Raw genomic sequence first — 12,904 nt, forward strand, 5'->3', positions numbered from 1 at the left:
AAGGCTCACTTAAGCATATATTAAAACATATGTAACATTGAGATTTGAAGAATTCTACAGCTGAAAAATAAATTACTTCATTACTTCAACTAATAAATTCTGAATTCTAAGGAATTATCTTTTTAATGGAAAAATATAGCTAACCTCAAATACAAACGTTTGATAGTCATTTATTAAATATTATTAAAAAAGGCAATGAAGTAGGTATGAAGTTAAAGACAACAAAGATGATAAGCATAACAAAATGGAAAATAAAGTACCTTCAGAGGTACAGAAAACAGACACTTAGAAAAGGGAAAAAACCATCTTTCTTAACTTTTTTTTATTATAAACTAATTTTTTGAATAATAAAAAATAAAACTATATTATTGATGAACAATGGACAAGAGAAATCACCCACAATCTCACTCCCTAAATTAACATTATCTTTTAATATATCTGATTAATAGAAAAGGGAACCCATAGAATACATGTGACTTATTAATCATAAAAGGGTAAGGAGCACCGGTTAACCTACTATCCGACCTAAGACTATGCACTACACCGTTACCAGTGACTTATACTCACCTACCCATTTTTCTCCTGATTTTATTATCTCTCTAGGATGAATAGTCGACCACCATTAGAATGTTACCACCATTCTGAGTATAGTTGATACTAAGTAATTAAGCTTAGCAGAGTAGAGGAAGCTATGATGGGTTTTGACCAGAGGGATGCTTACTCCATAGGACTCTCGAAATGTTTATGAATGAGAGATCTACAGTGCTGAGGCAGGCAGGGAGGAGTTACAGTACCGACAACAGAAAGATTGGTGGAAACATTATACACAGCACTTAGGTCCTCAAAGTCTCCTCTGTTGTCTGCAAAACCCAAAGAAGACTACAAGTTGAGTGTCTGGAGAAATCCATTTTGCAAAGCTCTGTACTCTGGAACTTGGTTGGGAGGGGGATGATGCTGGGCTTAAAACAGCTGAATTAAAAGGAAATCTACATATTGAAAATTAAAATTCCAGGAACCTGGTTTATACTGCAGACACGGGATTAAAGGCTCCTTTCTAAAGATATTTAATGACCCCCAAAGAAAAGAATGAAATGGTGGGAGAGAGTAATGAAAAAGCCAATTCTTTCCCTGCTCCATTATCTTTTAGTTAAATCTACTAGCTTCATTCTTCATTCATAAGCATGGGAAACAAAGATTACTAAATATTTAAAGATGAAAAATAAAACAAAATAAAAAACCCAAGAAAATAAGCAAACTGGAAAAAAGATACAGAGAAAGCAGAAAACCCGAGATATAGAAGAAAACGACAATTTATATTCTCAGAAAAATGAGAAGATATTATATACATAAAAGGGATGGTGGAAAAAAAAGATACAATCATAACAAGAATGAGCTCTTGGAAAATAAAAATAGGAGAGCATTCACCCGCACCTCCCTCCAAAAAAAAGGAAAGAGGGAAGGTAAATATGTAGATATCCCCTAGAAAACAGGTAAGAAATCAAAGAGATAAACACAGTAAAGGAAAAGATAAGAATACTAGATATCCAGTATCTGACTAATAAAATTCCAGGAAGAGACTATAGAGAAAGTGGAGGAAAGGAAACGATCAACAAATACAAGAGAAGCTCCCCAGAACAGATAAACATGAACCCTGTAGATTAAGAACCTACTCAGCATCTGGGACAAGGGAGAATGAAGAAAACCAAAGACACAAGGGAAAGATTAGTCCAAAGGACTAACTGACCACAACTACCACAGCCTCCACCATACTGAGTCCAGCACAACCAGATGGTGCCTGGCTACTGCCACTAACTGCTCTGACAGGAATCACAATAGAGGGTTTTGGTCAGAGCTGGAGAAAAATGCAGAACAAAATTCTAACTCCAAAACAAACAAACAAAAAGAGACCAGGCTTACTGGTCTGACAGACTGGAGAAACCCCAAATGAGTAGGCCTCTGGACACCCTTTTAACTCAGTACTGAAGTCACTCCAGAGACTTGCCCTTCAGCCAAAGATTAGATAGGCCCATAAAACAAAACAAGACTAAATGGGGACACCAGGCCAGGGGCAAGGACAAGAAGGCAAAAGAAGACAGGAAAGCTGGTAACAGGGAACCCAAGGTCAAGAAGGGGAGAGTGCTGACGCACTGTGGGGTTGGCAACCAATGTTTCACTCAGTGAGCAACACAATTAATGAAAAAAAGACCTGTACACTAAAGCATATTGGGAAATTTCATGATAAGGAGAACACCTGAGAGCTGCCAGAAACGACACACAAGGAATCAGAAATCATAATGGCGTCAGGCTCCTCAACAACTATGTTGGAAAACAGAGGACAATGGAACAAGCTTCCAAATTCTGAAGAAAAATGATTTCCAACTTAAATTCTGTAAATATCCAGCCAAATTCTCAATCAAGCAGAAGGCAGAATAAAGTTATTTTCAGATATGCTAAGACTTAAAAAGTACCTTCCATGTACCCGTTTCTCAGGAATTTACTGGAGGATCTACTCTAGCAAAGTGAAAGTAAATTGAGAAAGAAAAAAATGTGACAACTAGGAAACAGACTCTGATACGATTAAGAGCCAAGGGGAATAGGATAACAAAAGAAAGTCCTATGTGAGAACTATACAACAAGCCTACAGAGCAACCAGTCTAGACTAGAACAGAAAGATGGAAAAAATCTGAACTGACACGGTATGTGGTATGACAGACCGTTATCTGTGATGATGTAAAAAACTCTGGAGAGGCTACTGGGAGATGAAGATACCGGTAATAAGGACATGGAAGATGAAGCATGGTGACAGGGTACTACTTAACTGAGTAATGACCGATATTACACATTTACAACATTGCAAAAGCTATTAATTCATTTTAAAACCTGTGACGAGGCAAAGTTTGAAGGCATGGGGAAGTGGTAAAATGTGTGGTTTGGTATGGGAGAGAAAAATTCTCATCTACCATGGCACTAAAATAACCAAATAAGGTAAACTAGAAAATAGCAGTATAGGTGCATTATTTAGAAATCTGGAGGTAAAGGCAAGGGAAAATAGCTAGGAAAATGAAAAAATAATTGTTCCTGGAGAACGAAACTTGCGGTTGTTGGAGGCTGAGTTTTTTCATCAGAAGCGGTCTGATAAGACATGACTTAAAAAAAAAAAGAGTATTACTTCCCTAAACATAACAAAAAGTGAAGGTACTCATCAAATGTACCTAAAACCAGTATAACCTAATGTGCTTTGATTTTTATGCCTTTGTAAGTCTTTAATAATCACAAATAAGATAAAGGTAATGCCTGTTAAATATATTAAAATTAGAAAATATACCAAAATCGGCTGCTGTCGAGTCGATTCTGCCTCACAGCAACCCTATAGAAAATACAAAAAACAAACCAAAAAAACAAACCAAACCCACTGCCGTAGAGTCGATTCCGACTCATAGCAACCCTATATAGAAAATACAGATAAGCAAAAGAAAAAAGGAGAGTATAAACAAAATTCTGTGTTTTTCGTTTTTCTGTGGATGTGTGTATATGGAACACTTTTAAGAGCTTTACAACAGAAGAATTTAATAAGTATTATGCGAACTGGTAGAGGGAGAGTAAAATCGGACACACTTAGGACTCTCAGACCATTGATAGTGTAGAACGAGTGAAAGGCATAGGAACAGAAGGAGAGAAGAAAGTGAGAAAAATTTTCTTTTAATATGTATCACAGAAGAAAATTCTTTGAGACAAGTTATATGTAAATAAACATAAAGTACGCTTGTATGTGTAAGTATCTGTTGTTGTTGTTGTTAGGTGCTGTTGAGTTGGTGCCAACCTACAGTGATCCTACTACGCACAACACAATGAAACACTGTCCAGACCTGCGCCATCCTCACAATTGCTATTACGTTTGAGCCCACTGTTGCAGCCACTGTGTCAATGCACCTCGTTGAGAGTCTTCCTCTTTTCGCTGACCCTCTACTTTACCAAGCACGATGTCCTTCTCCAGGGACCAGCCGTCCTGATAACATGTCCAAAATAAGTGAGATGAGTCTCACTATCCTCCCTTCTAAGGAGCATTCTGGCTGTACTTCTTTCGAGGCAGATCTGTGCATTCTTCTGGCAGTCCGTGCTATATTCAATATTCTTCACCAACACCTAATTCAAAGGCATCAATTCTTCTTAGATTTTCCTTATTCATTGGCCAGCTTTCACATGCATATGAGACAATTGAAAATATCATGGCTTGGGTCTGGTGCACCTTAGTCCTCAAGGTGGCATCTTTGCTTTTTTTAACACTTTAAAGAGGTCCTTTGCAGCAGATTTGCCCAATGTAGTAAGTTGTTTGATTTCTTGGCTGCTGCTTCCATGGGTATTGATTGTGGATCTAAGTAAAATGAAATCCTTGACAACTTCAATCTTTTCTCTGTTCATCGTGATGTTGCGTTATCAGTCCAGTTGTGAGGATTTTTGCTTCATGATCAGGTGTAATCCATGCTGAAGGCTATGATCTTTGATATTCATCAATAACTGCTTCAAGTGCTCTTTCCTTTCAGCAAGCAAGGTTGTGACATCTGCATATCGCAGGTTGTTAATGAGTTTTCCTCCAATCCTAATGCCAAGTTCTTCTTCATAGTACAGCTTCTCGTATTATCTGCTCAGCATACAGACTGAGTAAGTATGGTGAAAGGATACAACCCTGACACATACCCTTCCTGATTTTAAACCATGTTCTATTTGAACGACTGCCTCCTGGTCTACGTATAGGTTCCTCATGAGCACAATTAAGTGCTCTGGAATTCTAATTCTTCACAATGTTATCCATAATTTGTTATGATCCACATACTTGAACGTCTCTGCAGTCGATAAAGTACAGGTAAACATCTGTCATGGATTGAATTATGTCCCCCCAAAGATGTGTTTATCAACTTGGTTAGGCCATGTATAGTTGTCCTCCATTTTGTGATTTTAATTTTACGTTAAGAGGATTAGGGTGGGATTGTAACACCACCCTGATCCAAGATGAAGGGAGTTTTCCTGGGGTGTGGTCTGCACCACTTTTTCTCTCTCAAGAGATAAAAGGAAAGGGAAGCAAGCAGAGAGCTGGGGACCTCATACCACCAAGAAAGCAGCACCAGAAGCAGAGCGCATCCTTTGGACACAGGGTCCCTGTACCTGAGAAGCTCCTCAACCAGGGGAAGATGGAGGACAAGGACATTCCTCTAGAGCCGACAGAGAGAAAGTGTTCCCCTGGAGCCAAAGCCCTGAGTTTGGACTTGTAACCTATTACACTGTGACAAAATATATTTCTCTTTGTTAAAGCCATCTACTTGTGGTTATTTCTGTTATGGCAGCACTAGATAACTAAGACAACATCTTTCTGGTATTCCTTGCTTTCAGCAATGGTATCTCTCGTTCCACGTCCTCTTTTGAATCTGGCTTGAATTTCTGGCAGTTCCCTGTCAGTGCATTGCTGCAACTGTTTATGAATTATCTTCAGCATAATTTTACTTGCATGTGTTATTAATGATGTTGTTTGATAATTTCTGCATTTGCTGGATCACCTTTCCCTGGAATGGGCATGAATATGGGTCTCTTCCAGTCAGTTGGCCAGGTAGCTGTCTTCCAAAATTCTTGGCATAGATGAGGGAGCTCTTCCAGCATTGCATCCATTTTTTGAAACAATATATATATACACTTACAAATATATACACACACATATGTAAATATGCATAGTATACGTGTCTATTTTATATAACAAATATCACCTCTCACCACAAGATAAACAAAACGTAGTAGGAATAGGCTCTCCAATAGGATCAGGAGAAATGAGAGAGTTAATAAAGAATAGTACAGATTACTTATAGTGATCAACTAGAGTTAAAATAATGATATAATAAAATGCTCAGTAAATGCTCTACATAAAAAAAAGTATGTAGAATACAAACGGGATTTCTGTTTCAAGTCTTACTAGGCAATAAAATGAGAAAGAACAGTTTACGTACCAATAGTATCTACTTAAATTATTATTAGATCCATGTTACCACATTAATCTTATACATGTCATGGAAAGAGAACATGCTTATCTTCTCCCAAGTGTTTAAAATATTTTCGTTTCCTGAATATGTATTGTTTACTGAGGATATTCATATTTTAAATTATCATTTACCTAAGTTCTCTCAGCTATGATGGAAATTGCCAGTGGGTTTTGGTTTTAATGAAATGTTTTACTATAAAAGGATACAGGTAAATACATGTTGGATGATGTGATATATCAAGCTTGTAATAACTCAGTAAAACATCAATCTAAAATAAATTTCTGGTCCACAGTTTAGTCTTCTTTTATCATATTATCACTATTAAAGTGGCTACATAACTTTCATTAGTAAAATTATAATACTGGAACTACTGAAAGACACACTGTAAGAAAATCAGTTATAAAGAAAAACATGTCCTTGATTTGCAATATATTTTGCTATAGTAAAACTCAGTAATTCATAGTGAAAAATATGAAAGATTTTGCATGCATAAATAAGGATTGCCATAATCTGAATTAAAAGAATGTACCTGACTTTTTTTTTTTACCTGACGTAGAGGGACCGCTTCTGGCTCGTTCGAAGAGAACCCGACCCTGAGCTGACGCTACTATTCATCATCTGCTCCCGTAGGTCATGTATTTTAGCTTCAAAACGACTGTATTCTGACGGAAAAGAAAAATAAATTTACATTTTGTAGATATTTTCAAAAAAATAAGTTACTTGAAGATAAAGTATTAACTATGTAAGCTGTCTAAGTGTGGTCAGAGTCTCAAAATAGTAATGCTGTGTGTAAGATTTTACCCTGTATAAAAATTTAAAAAATTATTAATAAATTTCCGTATGTTCCATAAATGAGAACTGGCTGAGTCAAGAGTTTTTCCATGTACTCTATTTTAACAGTCACATCACATTTAATCAATTAAAAGACTATGTTCACACCTCAGACAGCAGCAACAATCTTATGTTGCTATCTAAATGTAATTCATTCTAATTTTAATATTTTAAAAAAGGAATTGACCTGTAATCACTTTGCACTAAATGCTTTGATTCCCTTGAGGGAATCAGTTAATCTCACATTCTAAATAGAGTTCATGCAGAGTCAATAACAAGGGGAAAACATGCCTTTAAAACTGATTAATAAAATTAAATTTATTTTAACTTATTTTACAATTTATGACTTCCCAAAATGCCAAAGTAACAAAAACACAAAAGCAATCTTAAGTAACATAAAATTTTTATTTAAAATATTTTTAATGCAAAAATAAGTATGATTTTTATGAGTACTATTTTAACTATATCATACATTCTTGTTAGATGCCAAAGAACTCCTAAACCTATTAATAAAAAAACTTGAAACACTTAAAAAAAATGTTACAACTACATGGTTATACATACTTATCTTTGTATAGGATCTAAACAGAGAGATTATTTTGCAGAGAATTAGGTCAGACCCCATCTGATTTTCTTAGGAAGCCTGTCTAGGAGTTTCTATAGCTTAAGATGGAGTAAACACAACTACTATTGAGTTTGTCTTCCTTTCACCATGATTATCAATTCTGTTTTATGGATACTAAGATTAAATGATTAACCAAATTAACCAAAAAATTTAAATACAGTTTAAAATAATTTAATAGAATCAAATAATTTGAATATTGCACAATGACTTTGTTTTATCCTAATGTACTCACAACCAGTTTTAGAATAACAATGCCAACAATTCCACTTTGATATGATTACTGAAGACAGTTCCTTTTTATGCTTAGAGCATAGCCCACTAGGGACTTTACTGTGTTTTAAAGTCACTTTGGATAGCTCCTTCCTGGGTGGTGATACTGCCAAATGGAACTTAAGTTAGGTTCGTTTACTCCTTTTTATTTTCATTTTCAATTTTTAGGGGTTGCTTTTTAAATATTTCACTGCTTTTACAATTAGCTAAAATATTCATAGAGTTCAAGGTCAAATCTATAAAACAAGGATATTCAAAAGGAGGTCTAGCTTCTATCCTTCTGTCTCATCATTTTTCCCCCAGCCTTCACATGTAAACATTTAAAGAGAGGTCTATTTTTTCAATTTTAATAACATGAGCAGATAAACAAATGCAAACAAATTTCTGTATACTTATTCTATATTATTTATATAATACATAATTATGTACATGTGTGTATACACAAACACGACAACACACATACCTCCCCTTTCTTAGATAAAAAGTAACACACACTTCTCTCATTTGCTTTTTTCACTTAACAGGAAGGATATCCTGATGATCACTTACATAGTAGTACATACGGACAGTCCTCATTCTTTTTTTGCAGTTACATAGTCCTGTTATTTTTACCTTCTTATCTCTTTGTTTTAGGTGCGCTTCTTACATACGCACCCCAAAGAGCTGGATTCTGCTTTAACAAAGTTGAAAATTGCTTCCTTTTACCAATGAAGCTGAGTTAACTTTTGATATGATCGAGGTTGTTTGATCTCAGTTCTATTCACAGTTTTATGTTCTATGTACTCAAGCCTTTCATATAAACAGCCTGTGGCAGATCATATTCTCCAAAGATACCTGCATTCCACATGCTCTTCTACAGCGACCTTGCCCTTTGCCCACCAAGAGGTGAAGTCTAACTCCCTTCTCCTGGATTCTGGGCTGGTCCACTTGTAAGCAAGCAATGGAATGCGGTGGAAGTTTTTGCCTCGTTCTTTTGGGATGCTTGTTTTGGGGGAAGCCAAAACCATGTAAGAAGCCTGACTAACCTAAAGCCGCCATGCTATAGAGGTCAATGACGGTGTGCGGAGCTCAAACTTCTAGTTGGTACCAAATAAGGCATAAAAAAAGGTGAGTGAGGCCACCTTGGACCCTCCTGAACAGCCTATCCACCGAGTCCCACTAAATGACCTCAGCTGATGCCACAAGGAAGACGCCAACTACCTGCCCCAAATCTTGCCTAATTCCTAACCTACAGAATCTATAAAATGGTTGTGTTAATCCACTAACCTTTGGAGCAGTCTGTTATGAAACAACAGTAAATGGAACACAGTCTCACACGTGTGGGCTATTTTATTTCGTTCTTTTACATTCATTTTATTTAGTGAGGTTTATTCGTTTGTCCTAATGTTAACCTTTTGTTTGGCTGTCTTTTATTGCCTACTATGAATGATCTCTTCAGCGTTTGATTTGAAATAATATCCCCCTATATCCAGTTAGTAACTACAAAACAATTAGCAAACTTGTTTCATTTTCCTATTTTCTCCCCATTTTCTGAGAGCTCTACTTGACCCAAATTGTAAGAGCATATAAAACAAACAGAAAAAAGCCGCTGCCATCAAGTTGATTCTGAGTCATAGTGACCCTGCAGGATGGAGCAGAACTACGCCATAGGATTTCCAAGGAGTGGCTGGTGGATTCTAACTGCTTATCTTTCAGTTAGAGCCAAGTTCTTAACCACTGCACCAACACCATCTTCATTAACACTAGCACCAGTCCTTATGTCAGTCTCCCTCCCATCATTCTGGATGTCTGAAGTTTGTTCTCTTCCTTCAAGAAGTGTTTATAGAAACAATATTACACTAATTCTTTGTTGATAAATTTGATTGCAGCATTTATATGTGACAGTCTGTTTAATTCACAGTTTTTTCTTCTTTGGGTATGCTGACTCCATTGTCTCATAAAATACCGCTGATGAAATTCAGATGACAATCTGATTTTCTTTCTTTTAAAGGACTTTTTTTGGTGGTGCCGGGCGGGGGCTGGAGGTCCAAAGAATTTCTTTTTCTTTAAGGTCCAATAATTTTATTAGAATATTTTCCAGGTACATGGGATACCTTTCAATGCATAGTTTGAAATTAAAAAAAATTTTTTTCTCCTAGAAGTTTTCTTGTTTACATGTTTTTAATATTTGTTCTGTGCCGTTGCTTCTGTTTTCTTCCTAGGGGACTCCCATCATACACTCTTTGCCTACCTTCTATATTGGTTACTCTCAAATCTTTTTAAATCTTTTTTTTAAGATTGAAGGAATCACAAACTTTGTTTTTCTTGAACAATTTGAATTGCTACCAGGATGTCTCATTACCCCCTAATACTTCAGTGTATATTTCCTACAAATAAAGATATTTTCCTATAGAACCACAAAACCATCAAAATCAGAAAAGTAACATTAATATATTACTAACATCTACTGTTAAGATCCCACTGAAGTTTCACCAATAAAGTCCTTTACAGCAAACTGATCAAATGGAAAGTCACAGATTGTGTTTAGTTGTTTTTAGGCTCCTTCAGTCAGGTGCAGTGCCTCAGTTTTTTCTTGACTTTTCTGATCTTCACATTGTTGAGGACTGTTTGTTGCTCTTGTTGTTAGCTGCCATTGGATCGGCTCCAACGCATGGTGATCCCAGCTAGAACAGAAGAGTATGTTGCCTGGGCCTGTGCCATCTTCGTGATATTCTGTGGAATACCTATTTGAGGTCTCTCTCTCATGTTTCCTCATGATTAGATTTGGGTAACGCAATTGGGCAGGAATTATCAGAGATGTTATGGTCTTCCTAATGTACCCTATCAGATGGAGTACAATTTTTATTTGTCCTGTTAGTAACATTATTAACTTGGATTGCTTAATTAAGGTAGTGTCTGCCTGGTTTCTCCACTGTGAAGTTACTCTTTTTCCCTTTGGAAATAAGCATACTTATTCTCATTAAACTTTCAATTAATTCATGTATTCATATTAGTATGGACTCATGATTTCCTAATACATGGGTTATAATCTGGTACTATTATTTTGTTCCTGATTTTGTCAGTGGGAGCCCCTCAGGCTGGATTCTGTGTCCATCGTTCTTTGAGTACTTCCTTGCTTCCTGGCACAGGATATTAGAGAATAAGCTAGAACTTTCCCAGGCCCACCTCTGGAATCAGCCATTTGTCCAAAGAGCCTTGGTGATTTTAGTGGGAATAGTACATATTTATAGTATCCGGGTGTCAGGTGTACTCATTGCTACTGGGGAGTTGCTATACCCAAGCTCTCTCAGGAGGCAGAGGCAGGGAATATACATAGACATATGCTTTTATATCTATACTCATGTCTATATAAATTGAAAACCATGAATTCATAATAATTTCTCTAAGTCAATATTACAGGTTTTACATTTAGTTTTCTCCTTTCCATATGCCTAACTCCCTTTTCCAACAGTGAAAATCATGGATAACATCACCCTTAACATATATACTCATTGGATAAATCTCTTTATATGGAATTAATCTTCCATCTTCTCCATCACCATCTACCTTCTTAACTGAGCTCTGGCCACCCCACCTGGACCCCGCCCTCACCACACTCCAGCTCTGACCCCCACACCAGGCCACTCCTGTGCGGACGTTCTCCTCGCTCTGGCGGAGGTCTCAGGCCCTGACACGGGCTGCCAGAGCTTTCCCCTCTCCCTCCCCACGTCCCCTCCTACCTTGCTCTGCCCCACCTAACAGCTTTAGGACTTAACTGATCCGGATGTGCAAGGGGAAGAGTTCTTTACTTTTATTTTTTAAAATTTCCTCTTTTTCACATACATCTTTTAAGGAAATATCCTGTTGCTTCTAATGAAAACTATTTCTGAAATATTTTTCTTTATTTCTAATAATTTTCTGAGTGGTATCATTTATATTGTTCTTTCATATATTTTATCATTTTTTTCTTTAACTTGTTTTTTAAATATTAGGTTATCCTTTTCATTTGGTTTGTTGGCCTATCTTTCTGGCATGCTTTCACTGCAGAGACATTATACTGATCCTTATTTTCATTTTTCAAATGGTTTTTTATGGGATCCAATCTTATTCTTTTCTGTTGTTCATTTTTATATGAAGTTAGTTTTCCTGAAGTTGTGGATGGGAGATATAGGTCAGGATAGTTTTTCTAGCTTTACAGCTTTAGACCAAAGAAATCAAACCCATTGCCATTCGTTGATTCTGACTCATGGCAACCCTAGAGGACAGAGCAGAACTTCCCCATAGGGTTTCCAAGGCTATAATCTTTATGGATTTCTCCCATATCTTTCTCCCAAAGAGCAGCTATTGGGTTCAAATTTTTAATAATGGCTATGTTTTAACAACTAGCCTGAAAAGCTCCTGAAAATTTAATTGGCTCTCACAAGCTTGTACACTGCTGCTGTTAAAACAAAAGTAGCTTCTGTGCACCCTTAGCTCTCTGAATTTCCAGATTCCCTTTACTTTAAAAATGCCAACTAATGCCTGTGATGCTTTTAGTAAGATGCTCATTTATTTCATGTAGCATTATTAGTTTTCAATGGTTTTGCTGATCTGATTAACAGACATCCTAGTGATTTAAAAGATTCTACATTTCAGAAATTTAAAACATTCCGTAAAAAGAATAATTATTTCTTATAATAAGGCAGAAGGATACTCTTCCCTAAGAAATAGCTAAGTTACTATAAAGCAGTTAAAATAAGTCTCAGATATTAAATATTTAACATATTAGAAAACTAAGTCAATTTGTACAAATTTCTTAAATTTGTCTCTTATTTTGTTCACTCCTACTCATATTTTCATATTGTCTGTATGTATGCTCAGAACATACTTCTGCACTTTTCCTCAAAGTTACGTCCCCTTTAAACCTACCATTTTATTTACTTAGGTATGATTCCTACCTTTTTTCTCCCAATCGACTGATGCTTTTAGACCTAGCAATTCCTACCTCTTACCCATCCTGTATGTATTTTCTTACATTTTATTTTGGTTAAGTCATTTGCATCCTTCTCTTAGAAAATCAAAGCTCATCTCAGGAAATCATCATTGGAAGGGAGTTAAAAGTTAAACAAGAGGTCTTCTCCATTCAACATTTCAGAAATTCCTGTGCCAAACTGTATTTCTTGTCATGCAAATATTA

The 12,904-nt window shown here is 36.2% G+C and overlaps 1 protein-coding gene across 8 annotated transcripts in view; it reads right to left on the reverse strand.

Annotated features, from left to right (window-relative positions):
* DLG1 (discs large MAGUK scaffold protein 1) overlaps window positions 1-12,904 on the reverse strand; it is a 271,952-nt gene that overhangs the window by 58,468 nt on the left and 200,580 nt on the right. For all 8 annotated transcript variants that reach the window (XM_003412932.4, XM_064269151.1, XM_023551656.2 and 5 more), the window contains one exon: window positions 6,571-6,685. In XM_003412932.4, coding sequence (XP_003412980.1) covers window positions 6,571-6,685 — 115 coding nt within the window. The remainder of the gene's footprint in view (window positions 1-6,570; window positions 6,686-12,904) is intronic.

This window comes from Loxodonta africana, chromosome 1 (genome assembly GCF_030014295.1).
Source record: "Loxodonta africana isolate mLoxAfr1 chromosome 1, mLoxAfr1.hap2, whole genome shotgun sequence".
NCBI classification, from domain to species: domain Eukaryota; kingdom Metazoa; phylum Chordata; class Mammalia; order Proboscidea; family Elephantidae; genus Loxodonta; species Loxodonta africana.